The 26,640-nt window shown below is 36.7% G+C and overlaps 1 protein-coding gene across 1 annotated transcript in view; it reads right to left on the bottom strand.

Moving 5' to 3' along the window:
* The window catches only part of ttc13 (tetratricopeptide repeat domain 13), a 31,579-nt gene that overhangs the window by 3,203 nt on the left and 1,736 nt on the right, over positions 1–26,640 (bottom strand). The window contains exons 2-22 of the mRNA XM_088909514.1: positions 25,050–25,144; positions 24,410–24,485; positions 20,528–20,598; positions 20,025–20,090; positions 18,996–19,088; positions 18,471–18,587; positions 17,385–17,495; positions 14,842–14,924; positions 14,090–14,231; positions 10,870–11,044; positions 9,902–10,058; positions 9,172–9,302; positions 7,188–7,320; positions 6,174–6,266; positions 5,536–5,619; positions 4,578–4,662; positions 4,150–4,259; positions 2,537–2,672; positions 1,609–1,688; positions 1,353–1,431; positions 385–464 (exon numbers count right to left, since the gene is read on the bottom strand). Of these exons, the coding sequence (XP_088765640.1) occupies positions 385–464; positions 1,353–1,431; positions 1,609–1,688; positions 2,537–2,672; positions 4,150–4,259; positions 4,578–4,662; positions 5,536–5,619; positions 6,174–6,266; positions 7,188–7,320; positions 9,172–9,302; positions 9,902–10,058; positions 10,870–11,044; positions 14,090–14,231; positions 14,842–14,924; positions 17,385–17,495; positions 18,471–18,587; positions 18,996–19,088; positions 20,025–20,090; positions 20,528–20,598; positions 24,410–24,485; positions 25,050–25,144 (2,197 nt within the window). The remainder of the gene's footprint in view (positions 1–384; positions 465–1,352; positions 1,432–1,608; positions 1,689–2,536; positions 2,673–4,149; positions 4,260–4,577; positions 4,663–5,535; positions 5,620–6,173; positions 6,267–7,187; positions 7,321–9,171; positions 9,303–9,901; positions 10,059–10,869; positions 11,045–14,089; positions 14,232–14,841; positions 14,925–17,384; positions 17,496–18,470; positions 18,588–18,995; positions 19,089–20,024; positions 20,091–20,527; positions 20,599–24,409; positions 24,486–25,049; positions 25,145–26,640) is intronic.

Here is a 26,640-nt window from a genome sequence, read left to right as displayed (position 1 = left end):
ATGTCAACATGTTTGTTATGCCTTTAGAATGAAAATGATGGCTTGTGATATTGTTGGATCTATTTACAAAGGATCTTCTGCTGTTTTTTCAACATTAGGCTCAGAACATTTCAGACCACAGCTACACATATTTATTGTTAATTATTATAAGTAATTATGTACTGGACCAATTTCACAGGATCCCCTTGCCTTAATACAAGGAGCAAGAAGAGGTTAAATCCACCATGAAAGAAAAAAGAAAAAACATTTTGACTTTATTTGGGTGAAAATGGATCCATAACTAAATCAGTTATTTTTTTCTCTTTTATTTTTACTTCACGTTGTGGGATTAACCTCTTCTTCCTCCTTTGTAGTTTATACTTGGACAGAGATTCCCACTCTAACCTCTTTAAGTTCATCCAGCTCTTTGCTACTTTGCTGAAGCTCTCAGGACTTGGTGCGGTCATCGCTTCAAAATCTACCAGCTGGAACAAAAAACAATACATAAGACACTGACACTTACAGAAATGTCAGTAGAGTTGTAGAAATATTGGAATCCAGTTACAGCAATTAACTACAACACTTACTGTCAATTAACTGTCACTTACTAGAATAAATATGTGCTAATAAACACAAAGTAGCGTATAAAAGGTATAAATATGAGTTAGACTTATTTAATCAGTACAATTGCACTTCATAAATGAATAACTGTTTTAATTAACTTACACATATGCTTACGAACACACACATACAGTATTTACTAAAGCATACACAGAACGGATATGTACAGGTAGTGGACAGAAAAATGGAAACTCCTCAGTAAATGAGGGACACCAAGCAAATTGAAAGCAAGGGCTTCCACACAGATGTTGCTCATGAGTTAATTAAGGAAATATTATCCCAGAATGTTTTAGGTCATGTACTGTATAAAAATGTTGGATAGGCCTAATTGCCTATAAAAGAGGTGACCTCAGTTTGAAAGGGGTGATGGTGATTGTTGAGACACATTTGGCAGGAGCTACAGTAAGCAGGAAGATGCCAGTTTTACACCATCATTTCACCTCTTGTGGTTTTCACTCTGTGGACATTACAGACTCTACAACACTTTACTTAAAAGCATAAATATGGTACTATGGACAAACTAAAAGAAGTTTATAAACAGTGACCTAACTCAGGTTTCCCTGCCTTATTAGTAATAAGACTGGCTTGACAAAGAGTGTTTGTTCAAGCCTTGTTGAATCATGGCTAAAGGCAAAACATCCTCCTGGAATTGGGAGGAGCCTCATGTCCCAGCAACATTTCCAACCATACTATATAAACAACTTTTATACTCCTAAGACAGTACTTTACTGCTTTAAAGTTGGATTTTGTACCTTTCCTTTTGGAATTTTCCCAACGACTTCCTTCCCACTGGCCATCAGTGCACCCATTAAAACAGAGTACGCTACCACACTGCCCAGAACAATCAGATGAGAAAGATCTGTTAAACACAGCTGCATTTAAATGATACACATTTGACGTCTATCCAAACCAATAAAGAAGCCTTTGATGCAACACAGAGAAAATCCTTAGTGATATACTTAGACAATTAAATTAAACCAAAAAAAGGTTTGTATAATGTATACATACCTTGAACCACGGGAGAGAGGCATTAAATTATAGAAGTAGTAAACCAGAGAAAGGATTAAATTGCAAACAGCATCTGCATCCTGGAAAAAGAAAACAGACAATTCGAGTTAAAGAGATAAACTTACATGTTCACCTATAAGAAGATGCATTACCAGTGTAAAAAAGTCTGCCCTTCTTCCTAAAATGACATTATTGTATGCGCTTCTAAACGTTCTAAAGGACTAACACAAGGGCACTGTACTTCATAAATATTTTTTATCTGAGCATTAAGGAAGTGAGGATGATAATTTGTGCTATAATCATAAGATGTATCCATAAAACTACTCTACACAAATGTTATAACTTTGTTATCTCATCCTTTTAAATTAGAAAAAAGAGAAAACATGCATTTTTGTAAGAAACGGGTGTTTATGAGCTGGCATGTACAAAGGTTATGTATGAGGGTCCAACAGTTTCATTCAATGTCAGCACCAAGTGGCCAGAGCTTCCCTGATCTATTCATCTAGCTTCAGGAGCTCTGCCAAATGACAGGACATGCCTGTAATTTACCCAGACACAGACCCAGCTAACCGACTGTATCGACGAGGCAACAACTGAGGGATTGTTTCCACACAACAACTACACGCACTAACACAACTTGGTGCAGTGGAAGACCTGTAACCCTGACTAGAGTTATTGGATTATTCAGACACAGTGGTAACACCATGATGTGAGACCACCTCATCTGTACCAACCACCTTAGGCCTGTCATTGCAATGATTAAACTGCATATTAGACTGCATGATTGGCATGCGGTAGCATCTGCAATCATGAAGTTGAAATCACAGATTTGTCACAATTGAAGGTAAAATTCAGTGACTGAGCTACATTAAAAAACCTCTTCAAAACATCTCAGCTATTTAAAAAATGAAGAATAAAAGCAAAATACCCCAAGCTCGGTAGACAGCATCAGTGCTTTCCCTTTGGCAGTGAGATCCTTATAAAGTGATTCGATCTCGGACTGATACTGCTGTGTGCGGTCTTCTGTCGTTTGCGTCTCCACAGAAAACAGCATGTTTCCCACTCTGATTACAAAGACAGGAAAAAAAGATATAGCACCAGTCAATTTTCCTTAAAGCACTAAACAGAACACATTTCTCCTAACAGTAAAAGGACAAGATTATTTAAAGACTATACAAATCCATGGAAACATTTCATGTCACCGGGTTTTGTATGACAAACTTGTAACATCTATAAAATCTCAGGTATAATCCTCTACTTTTAAACCTATCTGATATTCAAGTTTTCCACATATACAGTAGCTTCAGGACATTTGTCAATGCCTAATCATCTTAGTGAACAAAAAATAATAAAATGGTCATATAATAACATGCCCTGCTAACTCAATTTGTTTACATCTGCTCTTTTTCAGGTAATTGTTGTGCATCATACAAAGCAGATGACTCACAACGTTAAATGATACTAATCTCTATTTACTGTATATACGCAGATGCCTCTAGACAAATTTTTTAAAATGACAAAAAAAACAACAAAATAATGTTAACTCCATGGAAAGAGTGACTGACAAAGTGACTGAACCTCACAGGGGAATTTTCTTGCTTTTTTTTTGTTGCATTTTTGTACAATTACAAGCAAAATGACATGTGAAAAACATATTCAATTCCCAACTTTAAGCAGATAATACAACTATTTTTAAACAGTATTCTGAAAACCTTTAATAAAACATAAATATAAAAATATCTAGGCTCTTCCAAACATGAGATTACAAGATGTTTTATAACGTGTGTAACAATTTCACATTGGTTGTGTGGAATTAAAAATGTTTGTTCTTTGAGCAGCTTTTAATAATTTGTAATCATCGTAAATGTAGGTTTATTCCAGTTCAACAGGAAACCCCAGCACTCAGCGTTCACTTTCATCCATTCTTTAATTAAGATACATTTTTTAGACTTGTTCATCCCCAATTCAACAAGATTTTGATGACCTGCTAGCTACACCCTCACAAGTTACCAGTCAAGCTCACCTGTTCAATGTGATCTTAACTACTTCATACATTCACCATCTGCCACTGAAAAGGTGGACAACAGCTAAATGAATAGTAATGGTGGGAAAGTGATTGGCAGGCTTTATCTTGATAAATATAAAAATAGTCCAGTTTCCTCAAGAAATATTTTGGCATTAATGTCTTCTAGTTTTTCCAAATTGATATGTCAAAAACTAGTATGATGCATTAGATAAATAGATACCAGACAGAGGACTTCACATATAGTACAGTAGGACTCATTGATTAACCTGCAAGCTCACAGTCATTGAAAGCTGAAACTATTTAATGCTGGTGGTGCTTATTCCGTTTTGCACAACCCCCACCAGGAGCTTCTGGTCAAAAAGTGCTAATAATATATCTTAGATTTAAACAAGCCAACTCTGAACTATAGACCAACACGACTTTTCAAACTAAACATTTGATTAATTTCATACACAGAGGGGAGGAAGACAGAAAGAGTTAAGAAACAAAGGAACTCAAGAGTCCCTGGACTGTACCTGTCTCCAGTAATTGTAATGGTGAAGCCATCATATTCTTTCCCAGAATCTTTTAAACTGGGTACCTTGGAGTTCACTGTAAACCCATCTCTGGTTTTACTGTTAAACTGCTTCATATGGACAATAAGAAAACAAACATTCATGAAAACAAAAGAAACATCCAATTTCATAAAATTAAAATATAAATCAGCATTTTCCAGAATAACAAATCCTGAAGATGACATGCAAAAAAGCTAAGAAATGCAAAAGTCACATAAAATAAAAAGTTTGAAAATATTACAGGCTCAACAATTCACACAAAGCCTTCACTATTATCTCCTATTATGATAACTTTGACCGTTATTAAAACAGCTTAGATGGGGTGAGTAGAGACCAAACTTGTCATTTAGCAATCTTAAATTCACATTGATCAGAATCATTTGTGTTACCTTCATAATGGGGAGAAGGTCTTCCACTTTATTTACATTCTCCAGTGCCTGTCTAACGTCTACAAGCCCTCGTGAGTTATATGTTCTGAGAAGGACATAAAAAATAATTTAAAAAATTGTCATTAAAAGTATTACGGTGGCACAGTGGTTAGCATTGTTGCCTTGTGGCATTGGTGATCTGGGTTCAGTTCCTGGGGTGCTAATAAGCTGCATGGAGTTGTATGTTTGCATGGGTTTCCTCCAGGTGCTTTGGTTTCATCCAATAGTCCAAAGATATGCTGGTGGGTTAACTGGCTTGTGGGAAGATTAGCCCTGATGAATGCGTGTTTGAGTCTGTGTGTGCCCTTCACTGGACTAATGTACCATTGATGGTGTACCTGCCCAGTGCTTCCTGTGACTGGCTCTGCATTACAGTGAACCCGAATTGGATAAGCGGTTATTGAAAGTGGTGCAATATGATTAAAAGAATATGCTATCATAATCAAAAATGTCTTCCTCAACAGCTTATCACTTGAGTTTGGAAAAGCAGGTGATAAACTGAAGTTGCAATAAACATTTATGTTCTTAATTACAAAGATGTGAGAGAACACTTTTTGTGAATGGTATTATGCTTTTTGGATTCAAAAAGTAATTATGAAGTGGTCTTAAACCAGTTTAACAAGAGTTAAACTACTGTATGTACTGTGGACAAGGCCATAGGCTGGAACGAAGAGATGAATGTCACCCTGCCTTAATGGCATGATTATATCATTACAGCATAATGGCAGGACCTTTTAATTATGTTTAAGTATTTTTGTATTTTTTGTAAACTTCAGAAATAATTTTCTTCACACTTTAAATATCGAAATGGTTCTGTGACCAAGGACACAAAAATGAACTGAAACCCACAGAAACCTCAGGCTGACTCCCAAAAGTAAGAAAAAGTCAGTCATTTAAGAACTGCAAATGAGTGACTCACCCGTGGTAAACCAGTATTCTGTCTTTAATGAAGTTAAGTATGCTGTCAAAGTATGCCAAGTACCGAATGTTTATGATCTGACCCCTAGGAAATAAAAAAATGGCATTATTGAGAATAATTGTTTTTATTTATAAACATTTAACCTTTTAACCGTTTAGTTAGCACTTCAATTAAGCAAATGAAGCAACACACTATGGTTAAAACTCCAGATTCCTGTGCAGAGTTGCACTGATTAGCAATTATAGTTTATTACTGGGCTTAGCTTCACATAGAACTATTCTTAAAATAAGACTAGTAAATAATCATTATCTCTAGAATGAAAAATGCAGTCACTATCATCTTACAGCAGTAATATCATAAACTTCTCCAGTATGTTATGGATGCCTCTTCAGCTGCTGAAGGAACAAATGCAGATCTCTGATCCCCATTTTTAAAGCAAGAAACGTTTTTGAAAGATACTTCCTACAGCTTATGTAACTCGAAGCAACTGTGTACCGAACGGCAGAATTTGAGACGGCAGAGTGGTAGATTCTTTGAAATCAAGAACATGCATTTCATACTGCTTGATACTGTGCTAAAAAGGATAGGTAGCATCATCATTTTCTTTAGCAAGTTAATGAGAAACACACTGATGTTACCTGATAAGGTTGATATGGTTGTTAAAGCCTCGACTCAGACTTCGAGCCGGCATTTGATCCAGCCATAGAACTGGTTGGTCTGGATCTGCGATCCTGCAAGACAAAAATAGTTAAAAAAAAATACAACCTAAGATCACAGAGAAATATGATGATCAAAGAGAAGTTCAGTCCATTAGCCCTGGTGACCTCCAACACTGAAATGCAGAAGAGTCATTTGGGTTCTGGGGGGTTGTAACCTTCAGAGAACAGCAAAATATGACGAAAACAGCCAAGAGGCCCTGCACCTTGGCCGAGGCTCATAATGACATTGTTTGTGAACTCCATGTTTTAAAAGGGGAAATATTTATTTTTTTGTTAAAAACATCTATGAAAAGTGTAAATGGACACAATTTGTCTTAGTTTCATTACACCCAAAAAATGTCTCATTGTCATCTATACTTTGGACATTAAAACATAGGAATACAGAAACGGGCAGCATGGTGGCACAGAAGTTAGCATTGCTGCCTCGCAGCACTGGAGCCCTGGGTTTAATTCCCAGACTGCTATCTCTCTGGAGTTTGTATGTTCTCCCCGTGTTCGGTTTCCTCCCACAGTACTAAGAAACTGGTAGATTGATTGGCTTCTGTGAAAACTGGCCCTGGTGTCAGTGTGTGTGTCTGTGTGCCCTCTGATGGACTGTATCCTATATCCAGGGTGGATCCTGCATTATGCCCATTACTTGCCAGGATAGACCGCGTGACTCTGAATTGGATAAAGATGTTAAAAAATGAATGGATGGGCTATAGAATTATTCAAATATTACCCTGTGAGGCTTTTTTAAAACCATAAAAAACTGAGATACAGTACTGTATTTTCCTTTGTATAATTCCCTCTCATAGACATGTACAGGAAACTTTAGAGTCCTGATACTTGGAAAAGCTGTTAGTTTAATATAATGCACTTTTGTTTTGTAATCCAACACATTACAGTGAACAATGATGTTATGAATGAGATGTGTGTCTTTTAAAAGCTTACCTTCTCCACTTTACCGCAATGTCAAACATGTCCCTCCACTGCATCTGTCTTGTTTTGCCATTAACTCGGACTTTAGAGTTGCTCCAAGTGCGCTGCATAGCCTGCATTACTTCTAAAGTTGCAAGTCCCATGGCTAAGGACAGAGGAAGTATAGTAAATTTTACATTTTTGTAAAACAAACTTCAGACCTTGAAGCGTTTTGTTTCCACTTTGAAAGGCAAAAAGGGTTTTCCTTTTAATCTGCGGACCTGATTCTGATTTCAGACCAGCTTGTAGCTATACCTACAATAAGAGTGTGCCTGTTCCTGTAATATGCCATTGTAGCCATTGGATATTTCTGATCTCCTTGTTGTCTAACGGGATCTACAAAACATGCTGAACTGAAGTTTACTGTTCATGTAACCTGAAGCAATCCAATTGCTCTGCAGTCAGGATCTTATTTCCCTGTTCAGCCTCCCCTGCAAAAAAGTTACTACTGAAAATGTATCACTGCATTTTCAAACATTTACTAAGGTTTAACTTCAGTTTTGCTACAGTTTCCTTCAGTTCTAACCTCTTCACCTTACCTTTTTTACACAAGCAAGATGTACAGGGTTATAAGGAACTTTCACTGTGGTATAACATGGTTTACACATGAACCAGTAAATCAAAAGAAATGCTAAGGAAAAAGTTCAAATATATGGGGTCATTATATTTTACTTAAACAGAGTAATCTTGAAGTTGTATAATGTCCTAGTTTTAACCACACTGAGAACCACAGTAATCATGTAATAAAATGTACTGAACACAGGCTCATTCCACACTTCAAATGATGACAGCTTGAATGAACCAAATCTTTAAAGGCTCAGCAGACAAGAAGAGAGACAGGGAGACTTATGGATATTGAACAAGACTGACTGCATCAGATAATTTAATCTTAGGTTTGCTGATCTAGTTCACTTTGATTTTTTCAGCAATCAATGCTACATTACGGTTCTAGAATGCTATATTAAACCACAAGATATGAAAGAACAGTGAGGGTCTGTTTTCTTTCTGGACATCCTTTCTCTGGTTTCTGAATGCAATAATTCATGACACAAATAGAAGGTCATTCAAAAGTCTTTCCCAGAGCTGGAAAGGGGCTGGCTAACTTAAATTCAATTAGAATCATTTAATTTAAAACAGACAAAGATATAAAAAGCAGAACCACAGATATTTGTATGGTCCTCTCTCAGCTTTTAAATGTCCTCAGAATTTGCTAAAATAGAAATCTGTCCTTGTTCATTTTTGACTTTTCACATTAAAAAAAAGATATGTAGCAATGTCACTAAATACAATTGAATTATCCTATTATACCATTCAATGAGGTAACATTCAGGCTGATGATGGTTGCTTAGTGGTCAGAAATTGCATTTTGCTTCTGTTAAAATTTCATATAGGCATTATATGGGAGATAGAACACATTTTGAAACTTAACTTGGTATTTAAATTAAATATTATAGTAGTAATATGGTTTGCCCGCACTTCTGACAAATAACTTGTGATTGGCCCTTTCAGAACTATGCTCCATTAGGGGAAGTGCTCCAAAATTACTATTATTGTTCTAACTATCTCTGCTACTGATACTAAAATGTGGCAGATCCCTATATACAAGGAAACCTGCAGTAATTCAAGGTTACCTAAAAACATGACTTTCAGAAAATATCACCATTAACAAAAACAGAACCCACAGTGAGTAACTGCTTCCAATAGTATAGTTTTGTCAGAACCACAGCCTGTATTTCTAAACATAAATAAGCCTTCTATGGCTAACGTCAGGTTATTTGTAAGACTGTAATGTCACAATCAACAACTGAAATCAAACTACCCTAGTTTGGAGAAAGTAGGTAACAGAATGGAAAACTAGCCATTCAGTCAAAAAAATCGACACAATTACACTCCCATTGGTGACATTCATGCAAACAGTTAGTCAGCTCTTGATTTGTTTTACACTCTGACTGCCTACCTCTATGCATCCTGTGGTTAGGAAGAAATCCTGGTGTGTTGTACTGCATAAGGGCACCAAGGTGATCTGCAGTGCAAATGAGTTTCTGAACTTCAGAGGTATAACTTTCAAAGTTTTGAGGTAGAACATCCCTTCAACAAGGAGAAGAACAGAGAGATTGTTTTTTAACCAGATGAGGCTCACATATGAAAAAATCGCACTGTATTTCAAAGTCACAATCTGAAACCTAGTATGGAAGTCCCCTTCATTCACAAAAAAGTGTCCACATTATAGCTCAGCATATTGTGTTGTGCTGCAATTTGTAATATTTCATATTAGCATTTATTTACTAGTTGCTTATAAATTGTTAAGTGATGTGAAGCTCAACAAACAAAGGAAAAAGTAAAATTAGTAAAAAAAACAAATGCCTCAAATAATTCAAAATGAATGGAATAAATGGAATGCTATGGAAACTGGAATAAAACAGATTCTTTACGTTTCAACAAAGGATTTTCCGAAAGAAGAGAAATAGGCAGTTGCACACACTGAATTTTAAAATTTGTGAGTCAAGTTGACAAGAGCATCTTTGGATATTTGTTGCCATCTGAAATTTTAGTTCAACCCAACTATATACTCTTAAACAGTTTTCCAAGCAAGTTTTAATTACAGTGATCTGTAAGAACGTTGTGCATTGCATTTCTCAGGGCTGGATCTGAAGGACTGGGCTTGAAGAGGAACCATGACAACTCACTTAATATGTGGTTGCAGGCCAGGCTGCTCCTCATAATCCTCTATGAGGAAAGGCAGATTTTTTGCCCAGTGGTTCTTGAAATTTCCAGGAAGATCCTGATCAACATTGTACTCTGCCACAGGAATGTCAAGATGTGCATGTAAATAGCGAGAGTATTCTTAAAAAAGGAAACAATAAGAAACACTGGTTAATGCTAACAGCAGATGAAAGCAGCACTAGAACTCATTCCTAATTGCATTTGTGTCTTAAGTTCTGGATGGCATATCAGGCTTCACAGGGCTACATGTTTTCATCAGAATGTATTTAGACTTAGCACCTTTGGAATACACTAGACCCTTGCTTGCCATTTGTGGTTTCTCTTTGCAGATTTCTGGTGTATTTACACCTTTGCCAACTGCTACCCAAGCACAGCAATGTCACAGCATCGGTCTGTGCTCTGTGAATTGCATGCTTCTTAAAGTACTGTATATTTCTTTTGAAAGCACCCTTGTTTAAATAACTATGTTTTTGTGCCAGTTATCTAAATGAAAAGCAATGTTCACAACTAGTGAACCTGGTGAAGAAAAGCAGAGAAATAAAATTGATTTATAGGATAGGAGTGAGAGAGGATGTTTCACTTTTGTTGGGCACTATTACAGAAACACAAAGCTGAAGGTAAGCTACTGTACATAAAGATTTGAATAACCCCAGTGTCACCAACAAACTAACACAATAAATTATTTTTTATTTATTGCTTTATTTTATGTTCTTTAAAAATAGATCTCATGTATTAATTACAGAGTACAATGATTATTAAAACAATAACTATTAATCAATAATTATCATCAATATAGTTGTTCCCTAATCTTTCAGTTCACGGTACTAAGCTTGAAATACCCAGTGTGACACAGTAAAATCTGAATACAATCAAAGTGCAAAGGACGGTGGATTGTCTTAGCTGTGTTCCTGTAAGGTGCACTTCTACTCACCTCTGAGGTATTTGACTTTCAGATATTCAGAGCTTGCCTTCTGGCCCAGTAAGGGGTCATTTAACATGACTTTTGTCTGTGCTTTGATCCCTTCATAAAACTGTCCCATGGCAACATGACTTAGCCCTTTCATGTACTGGCACACCTCATTGTATGGCTCCAGCTGGAGACACCTCTGTAAAGGGGGGAAGGAGACTTCATGAGCTACCATTGCCAAACAAAAGCATGCTCATACAGTAAGCATTTTCCTCAATTTCCCCCCGGTCTTAAACCCTGGACATAATTTTAGAACATGAGAAAGGTTAGAAATGAGAATGTATATCCCATGTTATAATATTGCAAATATAACTTCTCTTTTATAACCTTTCTTGTGTTCTTAAATTTGCTTACAGTGTTAAAAACTGACATTTTAATTGGGAAAAATGCTTAAGACAGATCATTCAGCCCACATGATTTCTTTCATTCTTAGTAACATTGATCTGAGGACTCTGCCCAGCCTTTTTTTTTAAAAAAAAAGGGCAGATATTTTTTGGTAAAATCCCCCAAATATGACTTTGTTGACTGTGTGCTTTTCATGTATTTCACCAGAGAAAATGAAAAATAGTACACAGGCTCCTGTAATTCACCCACTTTTGAACCACCTGCCAGATGTTCTGCACCTAAAGGCGCCCCTGCATTTGCCCAGAACTAAGAAAGAACTGGCCAACTTATCCCATCCTATCCTGGGCAAAACTTCTCAAATGATCTAGTGACATGACCCTGGCTCTCACCCCAAAAGCCTGGACTGCTTTCCTTGAAAGAAGCCATAGCTGGGCAGCTTGTTCCAGACATCCACAATCTTTTGTGTAAAAGCAGCACCTTCTGATCACAGTTTATGTACGTTTCGCTGTAGTTTCCAATTGTGCCTCCTGGTTCATGTTTCACTACTAATTCAGTAGATGGCCACATGGCTGACTTTCTCAATACCTTTGGGGATTCTAAATATTTTTAAACCATTCCACTGTATAATCATATACAGTTTTTTATATATTGCAACTTAAGGAAATTAAGTAGAATGCATGCAATAAGGCCTTGGTTTAATTCGGCACTCAAAGAACGGTCCAGAGATAGGGGTAGAGTGTTCAGCAACAGGGCACTGTCACACATTTATTTGAACACCTGAAAAATGAAAACACAAACAGTCATCTTTGTCTTAGAGCTGGGTTGCTGAAAGAAGATGAAAGACCATCTTCTTTAAGATTATTGTGTTTTCTTTTAGGACAGTTCAATGTTTCTTTTCCGTAGCTGTTCTTCCATAGTTACACGACAGCATACACAATCACCATTTTCCTATTTAACTTGGGGCTAAATTCAGCTTGTTGATATGCTTATTATGCTGCTCCTTTTTATAAAAGGGGAAAATCAAAATGTATGTTGATTTCATACAAAATGCCAAGAACTATTGTTTACAATTTTAAATGTACTTTTTATCTCCATTAATTTTGCATTAATGGTTTGTTACATTTGAATAATTGTATTCATTAGAATTTATTTTATTGAATGAAATGTATTCATTAGAATATAAAATTCATTAGAATCTCAAAATTGTGATCATCTGATACCAGACAATTTAACTCAAAATCAGGATAATACATAATTGCTGTGCACATCATACCAACATTGTGAAAGAATAATTAAGCCTTCAGTGGTTATCACAAATTCCAGTACAGCTTTCTTTCCCTTCAGAAACTGTCTTGTGTCACAGTGCATGGTGAATATTCTCTGGATCCAGTCTGCATTTACATTAATGTCCTTCTTCTTGCTCTAACTTGATTGTTCTCAATATGCAACCAAATATACAGGAACAATGAAGAAAATGTATAACCAACAAAAGACTGTTACTACTGCAGTGTAGAATAAACCACTGTACTGTACTGTTTGTACTGTACAAACATTTTTACAGAACAAAATAGCAGGGGAATCAACACTATTAACAAATGTTACACATCTTAGTATGGAATTGTTGCTGAAAGACTGCTCTCTCTTCATTAAAGTATGCTTATACTTGACTATTTATTATACATTTATATATTGACTTTTATTATTCTGAAAGATTATTTTTTTTATATTTTCCAGTATTACATTTTTACTACTATATGTGAAATTCAAAAGATTTTACAGTTTCTTTTATCATTCTATATTCATTTAATATCATTTATGCATATAGAAGCCCTGTTACCAAACTGCTTTTGATGTTTAAAAATAGGATTGCCAAAGAAATTACAAAAAGCACACCATAGCTAGTTACAACGATGCCATAAACATGACTCAGAAGCCTCAATTACACTTCCCGTTTCATAAATGTTACCCTTTTCTCCTGCTGGACAAAACCCTGCATAACTGAAGGCTATTTGACTAGTCCCCAAGGATTCTCTTCTGTATAGGTAGGCAGTCGGGAAGATAATGCTATCAAATATTCTGTCCGTCAGGGGACAGAAGCTGTGCGTTTTGTCAATCAACATGACCTAGATTCTAATAACACATTCAGGAAATCTGTATGTACTTAACACTTGGGATATCATTGTGGAGTAGTGGTTAGTGTTGTGAACACACAAATGCAAGATTGTGGGCTCATATCCAGAGGTAAACAATTTGTGTTCCCTTGAACAAGGTACTTCCTTGAAATTGCCACAGTTCAATGTCCTGCTGTCTAAATGGGTGCTCTCCATGTCAGCAATTTTGTGCTCAATTGACTTAGTGATTTCAAGAAAACCTCCTTTTCTAATTCATGTCAAACTAAGAGTAATTATTACTGTCAGTTTGTGATGACTGTCTTAGTAAATTATATACAGTCTTATGTAGTCTGAGTAAAATATATACAGTCCATTCATCATAAAAAGGGAATTTGGAATAAATAATTAGATCACTGTGAAGGATATACATTTAGCCAGGCTTTGCCAAATTGGCTGAATCAATCATAACTGTATCAAGACAGCCTGGAGTGAGCACTTTAGGCTCATTTAGGTTATGGACGGTGCATTTCAGAGGTAGAATTATTGTGCAATTTAGGTCTTCTGTAATAAGGGTTACAGCTGTAAATAGAGCTGATTAATGAGCTGTTTATTCCAGTTTTATAGATAAAAAAGGCACTAACCGTCACTTTATTCATAACGGTTTTGTCAGCCTTGAGTGATTCTTTGATTTTTGTTCCTTACAAGGAACACAGAAGTAATTACAGTACCTTAAAATTCCTTATAGCTTCTTGAAGGCTGCCATGATGGTACAGCATCATTCCCCGTAACTGGAGAGACTGGATGTGATTCTGATTCAACATTAGTGCTTTTTGGAAGCTCTCCATAGCAGCTTCAAAGTCACCCAACTCCCTGAAGATAGAAACAATAAGAGAAATCATCACATTTTGCAAAAAAGCCATTTTTATGATGTGTGCCAGCTCACTGCCCAGAAATGACATGAATGTATACAGTACAGTAAGTGGGTCTTGGATGTTAAATAAAAACATAAGGAACCTTTCTGAAGCAGGACACTTTAAAAGCCATATCTGAAATGCACATTCTGTGAACAAGAATTGAATTTTTTTGGGGAGACATTCAAAATTTTCAAATACCTAATGTAATTAACATCAGACCAAAGGAACACTGTTCCTTTAAACTCAACTGGAGTAGAGTATAAACACAAAAATTAACTCATTTTCACAAAGAGGCCTGTGGGGTTATAGATTCTTATTCACAAAGTGTATAGTCCACATTGAACTACTGGAAGACTTTAGGGAGAGTTTTGATGGGGTTCTTATTAATGAATTCATAACCATCTCATTAAGAGAGACTGCATTTTCTCCTTTATATGGCACTGAGGATCACATGGTGCTAAATTAATCTGACCTCTATTTTAGGAAGCCTGCTTTTGTTAAAATACAATCTGGTCATACTTCCGTGATTCAATTCTTCAATTAGATGCTGACAGAAAGAATCTTACCTGTAAGCCTGTCCAAGACTTTTGTAGGCATCTATAAAATCAGATTTTAACTTAAGGGCTTCTTTGAAAGTCTCAATTGCCTCCTGTGGGTACAGAAAGTTTAGGCTGCCTTTCTTGAATCAGATGGAGTAAAACAGCAGTTATATTAAAACATTTTTTAAAAATTTTAATGGAACTCCATATCAGTTCTTACAAAAACACTTACTTTTGTGCTTTATGTGTTGAGTTTTTAAGTGTCCCAGTACCAACCTCAACATTTTCAGTACATTTTCTCTACTTGGACATCATCTGTACTTTTTAACTATAACCCATTATAAAACAGTCAGATAACACGGTTAGGATTTTAAGGGATTCTGGCTACCTGTGGGAAAATGTTACAATAGAGAAATGTCAGTCGATGATGTCACACAACAAAGTCAGTGAATTTGGGTTGCGTCTGCTTTGGGTGAGGTTTACTCTGCCTGAGTGAGTGTCAGAACACATTACCTAAAGAGCAGCTGTTTATCATTAATTGAAACATAAACAAACCCAAAAGTAATTTAAAAAATAAGAATGCTCTGTGATAAAGCTTCTGGTCTCCTGAAGAACAATAGCAGCTAAAATAAGCTGGTGTTTCAATAAGCAAAAACACTGAATATTGCTAAAGAAATAATAATAATTGCTTACACTTATATAGCATTTTTCTGGACACTGCACTCAAAGCACAATGGGGACTCCCCTCCACCACCACCAATGTGCAGCCCCAAATGGATGATGCGACAGCAGCCATAGTGCGCCAGAACGCTCACCACACATCAGCTATCAGTGGGGAGGAGAGCAGAGTAATGAAGCTAATTCATATATGGGGATTATTAGGAGACCATGATTGGTAAGGGCCAATGGGAAATTTGGCCAGGACACCAGTTACACCCCTACTCTTTTCGAGAAACGCCCTGGGATTTTTAATGACCACAGAGAGTCGGGATCTCGGTTGTTACGTCTCATCTAAAGGACAGCGCCTGTTTACAGTATAGTGTCCCCGTCACTATACTGTGGCATTAGAACCCACATAGACAGCAGGGTAAGCACCCCCTGCTGGCCCCACTAACACCTCTTCCAGCAGCATCCTTAGTTTTTCCCAGGTGGTCTACATCCAGGTACTGACCAGGTTCACACCTCCTTAGCTTCAGTGGGTTGTCAGTTGTGAGTTGCAGGGTGATATGGCTGCTGCCAATAAAATGTAAGGGGACACCCGCATATAAACCAGGGAGCTCTTGAATATTTAGATCACTTGGTTTTTGTAGTAACATCCTCTGGTACTGGTCTCTGGTACTGTGAGCCCAGGCAGAGAAACCTAACTACCAGGCAGAACACTTTCAGAAGAGGCATGGCATTAGGCAAGGTGCCATGTGTGGAGAAATAAAACTGTGATGAACATTTTTAAAAAGTAACTATTATGTGCTACTTTTAAGTAAATTGATGTAAATTTAAAAAAAACAATTTTCAAAAAAAGAACCATAAGTATTAGTTTACAGATATATTTTGCTTGACTTAAACTTGAATATACAGTTTGGTGTCTCTGATTAAAACTGTTCTGGTAATGTTGCAAATTACCCTGCAAACTTGCTTGTTTGTTTTTGACAGATTTTTGCTTCACACAAAATGTCACATTAAAATACTATGATCTTGATTTTTTTACTTTTTAAAATTTTTATAACGTTACTTCTTAGCAATTTAAAATGTTCTTTATTTTGTAAAGCTAATATTGCAGCTAAGGTGCATTAAGGCTGGCAAAGAAAATAATTTGAACATTTGTTAAAAAAACCCTAACCCTATTTTGTATGCTACAAAGATGCATCATTCCAGATGTGAAGCAGCTTTAATTTTAGGATTCATAAAATATTATTTAACAAACTGCTAATTCCACAGTGGTCAGCTATTTGCACAAATAGCTCAATCTCATAATAATGAGGCCTAAGAAGTGCATTATAATGGTATAGCTGTTATCTTTACTTACAGAAACACTCTTTTAGATTCGCTGTTGAGCAAAAGGCTTAAACATTTAATCTTTTCACTCAATGGTTTTCCTTCTCTATACAGAAATATTTTTAAGTTAATTATCTACTAAATTAGTAGTATTTTGTTTTACAGTTATCCTGTGCATTTTGTAGAATAAAAAGTAGACTTTTACAGTAGTTCCATGGTTATATAGAGAGAAACAAATTATACTTATGACTTGGACTCTGATTTTGAGTCAATTAGACTTCAACCTAATTGTGGTGTGATGGATCTCCTGTTATATACATCTCAAATTGACTGCTCATGGATAGTTTACCTTGAGTTGCTGGGATTACAATTACAATGTGAATTAAAGGGTGCTAAACAAGTTAGTCTTCTTCTCACTCACACTAGGCTGTATTACTAGAAGTTTCTATAATAGTAGAAAACATTAGTAGATGCAGAGTATACTGTTAATACACATAACACACATACTGAATAGTATAACTGTCTATTTACACAGCAGCATAAATAAATTGTCTCTTCCCACAAATGATGACATTTACCTTGAGCATCCCCCGGTGGAAGAAGGTCAAGCCTTTGTACAGCACAGCAATGGGCTGGTTCTTCTTCAGCTCCAGGGACTGCTGGAAATCTTCCTGTGCTGCTGCATAGTCCTACATTGCAACAAACAGGACAGGGAAAACACTCTTCCAGTGGCTTTTCCAGAATGGGAATGTTGTCTGACTTCAGCGTTAATGCAGTACAAGAAGACCTCTCAAAAAAGCTGAGCAATTTGGAAGATTAGATAAAAAAGGAGCTGATTTCAGTTCCAGATATTGTTTATTATTTGCAATTGATCAGAGCCTCCATTAAATACTATGCCAGTCTATTAGATGTGCTTTAAATGGTAATAGTGCTGCTAAAGCTCTGAAACAGAGTGACCACTGGTCCCGTAAACATGTCCAGCCTCTGCACTATCCAAAGGTACTTTCACTGAACCATTCTCCAGGGCCTGCATTTACAGAACAGTAAAGGGAAACTGGGAGAACTAACTAAAAGGAAATAAGTCTCATCTGGATCACTGGATTTCAAAGTGGAAAAGAAATATGACAATATAATGACATACTGTATGAAAAAAGAAGGCAATCAGTTTCTGGGAGTCATGCAACAAGGCACTGATACAGAGGTATTTATAATTTGAAAAGATTTTTAATACTGATGCTTACTTAAGCCCATGGGTGGACAGAAGTTTGGATGACTTAAAGTGAATAGCTTGAATATGAAACTTTTTGCACAGGTGACCTATAATAGAAATTTACATTTTGAACAGGTATGGTAAAGCACTGATAAATATTCATAAGTCTCAGTGCATGCACTTTTTGATGCATTACCCAGACATGTCTTGTTTGAACAGAATTACAACAATGGTTTTACAATAAATTTTAGGTGACTTTTGGGACTTTCTAATAAATTTAATCTGATCACCTCACATGATCACTGATCACTGACTTGATGTTTTCCTTTATTATTGAATTTTGTTTACTTGATACAATCCAATGTACAGGAGCCATATGCATATAACAGGACTGACTGAGCAGGTGAGATGTGGCATCACAACACTTTTATATAAGATGCACTGAAGAACTCACCTCAGAAATGAAGTGAAGTGTTCCCCTGTGTCGGTACAGACGAGCTGAAGGATACAGCTGTATGGCTTTGGAGAGATCACTTAAGGCCTCACTGATACGCCCCAGTGGAGACAGGATCTATAAATATACAAGATCTTTTCACTTCTGTTTTACATTAACTTTAAAAAGGTATAAATGCACCTTTAAGAAATAGACTAAAAATTAAACAGAGGATAGCTGGAGATTAATGAACATTTTGTTCATTCACATTTCAATAAACATCAGCTTTTATTATGGGTGCCACATTTGTTAGAAATGTTATGTCACAGTGATAGACACATAAAAGTGTCTGTGTCAAGCAGAAGTCATACAGTATATTGTGATAATATTCAGATTACATAGGAAAAAAAAACAAATACCTAGGGTGTTTATGATAAAGAGATCCACAATAGGAAATATCTACCAGACATGACTGCTGTCAACACTGATATTACAAAAGTCTGTAATAACTTTGTAATAACGGAAGCAGTAGCATAGTGTTGTCACCTCTGCACGTTGCTCATACACCTCTGGTCGGTTGGGCTCCAAAGTAATCACTCGGCTCAGCTCATACAGTGCTAGGTCTGCATTTTTGATGTCCTGTGCAAATCAGAAGTAATGTGCAATTACTCCTCCAAGAAATTACAATGAAAAAGATAACACCTTTACCCGTGATCATTTTCTCCACTCTGCGTACAAGACTTTCCAGGAATGCACAGATCAGAACACAACATCATAAATCTGCACAGCAATTCAAAAATAAATGAAATTATTTTGAAATTAAATGAAATTGATTTTGGCCTGTTGTTTGCTAAAGTAAATGCTTTTTTTTCTCATATGCAATATTTGGATTAGAATAAAAATTAGTAAAATTAGTAATGCATTTTTTCCATTATTTTTCATAATAGGGGGAAACAAAAATTTCCAATGGAGCATTGTTTTCTTCCTGTGAAATTCAGAAAACTATTTTTAAATCCATTCTTTGCATTCACAATCGTTAAATAAATTTTTCAATCACCAAACATTTGTTTACACATAAAAACAAAAAATCTGTGATCTGGTGATCCGTAAAATATACAGTACTTCATGGAAAGCAGACCTGACTTTGGTTAGCTGCTGTTTGTAGGCCGGTGAGCAGCACTGAATCAAAATCCTTTCTCTTTGATCAGTACAAATTGTTTTACTCTGCTACTGACCAAATTATTTAGTTTTCAACTGTCTCAATGCGTGTTGGCATGTCAACTGTGAAATGGATTTGAATGCTGCACTTCACAAACTCAGTCCAACTACAGTCAGGTGAAAGATTGAAGGCCACTTAATCTTGCACATTTTGGTTATTTTGCTACATTTCTTCAACTGGTAAAGAAAAGCCCTTTCATTATTTTGAATGGAATATAAAGACAGATGCTTGTCTATTTACTATCAAATAACAATGGACAGACCAGGCCATGTCCAGTTTGAAAATACACCTTACCGCTTCAGAACTGAAATCACTACGTCTTTTTTTTTATCCAATTTGTACAAAAATAAACTTACTTGCAGGCCTTTCTTCCCATATGCAATTCCTCTTCCATAGATAGCACTGACTAATTCAGGATCCCCCTACTCATGAGAAAAGAAAAGATTTATAAGAACACTAATAAAAAAACAGCTTCATCATCTTGAACAGAATTCACAAACCCTCTGACATAATAATATTATTAAAGTTCTCGTTTCCAAAGGTTGTAGGATGCCCAACAAAGATGACAAGCTAAGTGGTCCAGAGTTTAACAGTAAAGAGTTTGTTACTCAGAGATTATGTCAATACATAAATGGATGAGTAAAACAAACAAAGCAAGACACCCACCCATCTTCTGATTATCTTTAGCAAGGGCTGCAGAAAGCTAGTCTATCCCAGAAGCGCTGGGCAGAACTACTGTATTCTCTGGATGGGATTCCATTCCATCACAGGGCACATAAAGCAAAAATCTGTACAAGGCAAAACCTAACAACACCAAATTGCAAGAGCAGCAGATCTTATCTCAAGTTAAGAGGCGTACCTGTAAGAGTAAGGAGAAATGCTTGATGGCTTCATCATAAAGACCATTTCCAATGAACACGTATCCTACTGCTGAAAATGAAAAACAGAAGCAACACAACCGGTTATGTCAATGTCAGTCCCAAGAAGGGTTAACTGGTTCTCTTGTAATGATTACTTTTACAGTGCAGAACGGGTTAGGTTAAACTGTTCAGGTAATCAATCATTCATAGAGAATGTGGCCACAAAGAGAGCCATGAGAATTCTGTCGCCATTGTCTCTTATTGTCTATTTTATAGTAACAAGTAACAAGAAGAACATTATAATCTATTGATGCCCTTATCCCAGTTACCTTGCTCAGTACAAATACTCTACTGTACAAAAATGAGCTTTTGCAGAAGCATACTGTAATTATCAAGGCTGTCTCACTCTTGTTCTAGAGAACCCTAATCTTTAAGCTGGTGTCTTCAAACATAAACAGTTTTCCCACAAGGTTGTGTCAGACCTTTGTCTCTTTCTGATCAACATTAATGATTTAGATTCTGGCAGAGTTAACTAATAAGTTAAGTTTAGAGATGGCACAAAAAAGAGGAGTGACAATCAAAAGCAAACAAAGAAACTTACAAAAACACAAAAACCATACAAGGGGCAGACACAGGAAATGAAATTCAACATTGGTAATTGTAAAGTGATCCCACAAGACGGAGGAAAACTACACACATTGCATGGGTGACTCATGTTTTACTACATCCTTGTTATGACAATAAAAAGAAGCAATGAAGAAAGCAAAAATAATAGTGTACATATACAGTATATTCAAGCTTTACAATGATTTTGTAAGACCTCATTTAGAATTTAATGTAGAGTCCTCTACCATACCACAGAAAGGATAGTATACCCGTAGAAAGAGCAAGAATGATTCTGGCCTCAGGGGATTGTCATTTACACAAAGGTTAAAAGAACAAAGCTTCTTCAATCAAGAACAAAGGAGTGGTAATTTAATCGAAGTATATAAAATGCTAATGTGTACATTTAGGATCAACCCAAGGGACTTCTTTAGAATCAGTTAATGAAACAAGGACATGGAGTCACAAATGAAAACTAAAAGGGAATTCGTGTAGGACAGAGAACTGGAAACACATCTTTACACAGAAAGTTGTGGATGTGTGAAACAGGATTTCCTCACAGGTGAGTGAGGCCCCAACTCTGAGCTCATTCAAGAAGCAACATGAAAGCAAATTTTACTACTCAAACACCAAATGACCAAGAAGGGCAAAATGGCTCTCTCACGTTTTCAACCTTTCTTATGGCTTTTTTACAGTGCACTCCAACAGTATTGGGACAAAAACCTAAAACTGATGTTGTACACACAAGAAATTGAGATTTATATAAAACAAATTATTCTGAGTCAGAGTTCAGAAGGTCACCTTTTATTTTCAGGATCTATTTTGCAAACACGCTTAATAATTTTTCAACTAAAGCATATGTTGTGTTCTGTCCCAACATTTAGGTGACCAAAAGTATTAAAGCAAATTCAGAAGTGAAAATGTCAGTATTGTGTTGCAAATCCCTTGCTTGCAATAACTGCATCTCACTTGAAATGCTTTGCCAGGCTTTAACTCTTGGGCTTTCTGCCTTCAGTCTCCTTTTGAACAAATGAAATGCATACTCAGTTGGGATTCAGATGTGATGATTGACTTGGTCAGTTTAAAATGATCCACTTTTTCTGTCTGATGAACTCCTATGTTAAGTGTACAGTATGTTTCGGCTCATTGTCCTGCTGCATAATGAATTGCCACCCAATAAGTCTGGTACCATTTTTTCTGTTTGTATAGCTCTGAATTCATCCTACTGCTGCCATCCTCAGTTAAGTCATCAATAAAAACCATTGAACCTGTTCCGGATGCAGCCATGCATGCTCAAGCTATGCTACTCCCTCCACCATGCTCTACTGAAGAACAGGAATGCTTAAGGTCATAGGCTAAATTGTGGAGAAAAACAGAAACAACCATTCTGTCACTTTGACAGATGTTTATTTTGGTCTAATTTGTCCCTAAAACCTTGTTCCAGAAATCCTGTGGCTTATCTCAGTATTTTTTTGCAAGTTCAAATCAAGCTCTTTTCTGTTCTTGCTGCTGATGAGGGGCTTACACCTTGCAGTACAGCCTCTGAATTTTTCTTGGTGAAGTTTTCTGCAGATTGTGGCACTCGAGATTTGCATCCCCCACACTCTGGAGATTATTTTTCATTTCACTAAGAGTAATTGTGGTGTTTTTCCTTCCACTTCAATAAATATTTCTCTGTCATCCACTGCATTTGTCTTGTTCTGGACGCCCTGTTCTCAGCCTCTTGACTCCTCCAGTTGTTTCTTTTTTCTTAGGAACATTCCACATTGTTGATTTTGCAATGCCAATATTACTTTATCTGATGGTCACCCACCCCCCCCCCCCCATTTTCAAAATAGCCTTCTTTTCTCTTGTCTTCATGTTGGTTTTTGCTGACTAATTGAAGTGAAAGACTTCAGAAGCAGTTTCAAAAGACCTCAACCATGCCTAGATCTTCAAAACTCTTTTATGTGTGTGAAATGTTTGCAATATGTAACACCTGGGGACAATTAGAAACACCTGTAAACCTGTTTGTTCCAATAATTATGCTATCTACAATGTGGGGGGTTAAACAAAAAAAGTGCTGTTGTATAAAGGTAAAACACCTGCATAAAAATACCCATAGGTAATAGGGGATATTCTCCGTTTATCTTAAAAACGATATTTATCTTGTGATTTAAAATCTAAATTTCCTGACCATACAGCTATAATGGGCTAATTTGAACTCTTGTCTCAATGCTTTTGGAGAGCACTGTATGTGCTGATCACACAACTCTCACACAAACGTACACAGACCTCAAGAACCAGAGCTAAACTAGAATTAGTGGGTTGAAAAATGAAAATGAGCCATATGAATACTGATCATACATATTTTCAATTAAATACTGACATTCATGTGGAGGCTTGTGCCAAAAGGTGCATCCCAGAATAGTGTGGTTCAGCACATTTTTCCTTGTGCATCTTCTCAGCACCAAATCTCAGTCCCATTATTACGTAGCTGTTGCTTTTATCTCAAGTAACTTACTTTTATACATTTGGTCATTTGTACTGAAGGAATCGGAGGGAAGTATCTTTCTTAAGGGTACAACAGAAGTGTCCCACCTGGGGTTTGAATCTTCAGCCTCACTGTTCCAAGTCTAGAGCTTTAACAACTCCGGTACAATCCTGACTCCAGACCACCACTCCAGGCTTTAACACCACATAGCTTTCACATTTGGTCAACTGTTAAACCACAGATGGCCTAAGCAAAACAAGGGTTTCCCTTTACTTAGGTAACACCTTCAAACAGACAGCATATTTGATACGCATCTGCCCACTAATGCAATGCTTTTTTCTTTCATATCCACAATCCGTGGTTGAATATAGAGTGCTCCAAAAAAAGGGAAAAGGTTACGATACTCAGGACTTAAGGACTTAAGAACATAAGGACAGTGCCCATCACACCTTTACACTTCAACTAAAATATTCTACATTCTGTCTTGGGAATAACCTATCTGTCTCTCATATAAACCTATTTAAAAATAATAAAGTCTGAATAGCTAGTGGGTCTTAAGCATTTACATAAACTGCCTCACACCCTTGCTGTAGTCTCATGCATGAGTGGAGAATACTGGTCTATAAACCCTGAGCACTCAAAGGCAGTGGAAAAACTGAATGATTACACCATCCATTGGCAATACTGATTTCATTGTGGCTGGGCTCAGTACACATACATCTTTAGATGGCACTATTCACTATTCAATTTATTAACTTCTATTTTAAATACCCTGTATTTATATTTTTTCTTTACTTTTACATACCAAGCTCTTCATTTGTACTCTGGTTCTCAACTGCAAAAGGAAATCTCTTTTGCTCAATGAGCAACTTTGCCTGGCTCTACAAAAACAGGGAAAAAACTGGTGTTATTTCAGATACATTTAAATGTGAGGCTCACAACAGAGAAGGGTGCGTGTAACAAAGAAAGGACTGAGCCTGTTATTTTCTTCAGAGGCCAAAAGATCAAGCACAAAGTACTCTAGTACTGAAAGACGTCTTTTTAATATCACACAGAAATTACATCACAGGTTGGTTCCATACAATAATACTTCATATAATAAGACTGAGGCTAATCTGTGAACAACTGCATTTCAAGACTAAAAACTAATCTCTCAAACAAAACAACAAGATTAAATAAAAATATGCATGTGTTCAAAACTTAAATAGAGTAAAGAATGTGCCATGATTTGGCTGTCCTCTGGGGGGATGAAAGCAAATTCCTGGGAAAGAGACCTGCTTTTGATCCGAGTTCATTCTGTTCATCACATTACTTGGAACTACAACACGTTTCTAGACTTTACTGCTAAAAAAAATTAAGCAATGTTCTTTTATGTTTAAAATTACCAGTGAAATTCTGTGGAAATAAAAAATACCACAATGAAGTAGAAAAAAGAAGATTCTTACCAGAACTTTCTCTGTGTCTAGGGAGAACACTGACACACAGGGCGTGCTTCCACCACCTTCACACTCAGTGTCCTCAAACTGCAGAATTGAAGACTCTGCAGAGGAAAAGAAACAAATTGCATCAAAAAATCTTAATTCCCCCACAGTCTACACAAAAGTGTATAGGTCAAGACAAGAGACATTATGTACTTGCAACAGCTCATGGGTGGGCAAAACTTATTCTGTAACCGTAAAAAGACATTTACAAAAACACAGGTGTGTATTTATTCTGTCAGGCAACCTAGAATGAAAGTTTGTAAAATATGTATTTTTGAGTCATTCTATATCAAATCGACTAAATTCCAGAAAAATCTCTTTTATTATATTTTGTGTAGTGGAAGAGAGAGGTCAGCAAATATACACTCACTTTGAATTAGCTTCTACTTACAATGACAAATTCAATATCAGTGTATTGAATGTCAGTGTCAGTGGATATGCAGCACTCCATAATGACAAGACAGTCAGGAGACGAAGAAGCATAGTACAAACCACAAAATTATAATTCAGTGCCAAATGATAAAATGAGATTTGTGTGTAAAGCAGTTCTCATGGAAGATTTTAGATTTCCTCACATAGATTGGGAAAATCTAATAGGAATGTCAGCAGTTAAAATTATATATATATATTTCTAGTGACTGTTTTCTTAATCAATTTGTCAGAGAACCTACTAGTGGGAATGCTAATATAAATCTAGTCTTTTTAAACAATCAAGACAGAGTTCGGACAGCAGGAATGAGAGAACTACTGTATTAGGAAACTGTGGTCAAAATATGGTGTGTTTTCTTTGAAGTATACAATACTCTGAAAATATACTGTTGGAAAAAAGAAACACAACATTTTCTGGAATAAGAATACTATCGTTATAGCTTCTTTACTTTCACAAAAAGTTGTCAATTGGTTTTAAGCCCTCTGACCAGCAATACAGCTTGTGCAGTGAGGCATTGCAACTTGGCAATCACACGAAAGCTCGTTAAGTGCAGTTTTACCCAACAAGGTCCAGGTGGAACAATGCCTGATGAGGTCACCTTTATAAAGGCCTTAATTCAAAGCTTAGGTCACTGCAAGAAAAAGGCTACACGCTGGTTTCTGTGCATTCCATAATGCCTCGAATGTCACCAGAAGCATGGGAGAGGGCCATTGGCATGCTGTGGGTAGGGATGTCATGTGCCAGCATTGCCAGTCACTATGGAGTAAGCCGCTCCACTGTGTCCTGACTGCAGAGAAGGTTTCGGCAAACCGGCAGGACAGATGACCATCCAAGATCCAGTCGCCCTCGAGTGACCACACCAGAGCGGGACGGACACATCAGACTGGAACATCTGAGAGATTGTTTCAGATCTGCCACCCGCACTGCTACTGAAACTGCCGGCTGCTAGCCTTAGAGCAAGGCTCACACCTCCTAGACATCACATCTGACTGGCTTGGGCCAGATAGAGGCTGCAATGGACTCGTTAGCAATGGCCTGTTCCATGCAGACAGGAGGGCCAGAGTGTGGAGGAGGAGGAGTTGTTGTGTTTCTTTTTTCCCCATCAGTATAAACTTGATCAATCCT

This window comes from Atractosteus spatula, chromosome 2 (assembly GCF_055471065.1).
Source record: "Atractosteus spatula isolate fAtrSpa1 chromosome 2, fAtrSpa1.hap1, whole genome shotgun sequence".
In the NCBI taxonomy this organism is placed as follows: Eukaryota; Metazoa; Chordata; class Actinopteri; order Semionotiformes; family Lepisosteidae; genus Atractosteus; species Atractosteus spatula.
The sequence above is the reverse complement of the archived record's forward strand: the minus strand, read 5'-3'. Positions and strand labels throughout refer to the sequence as shown.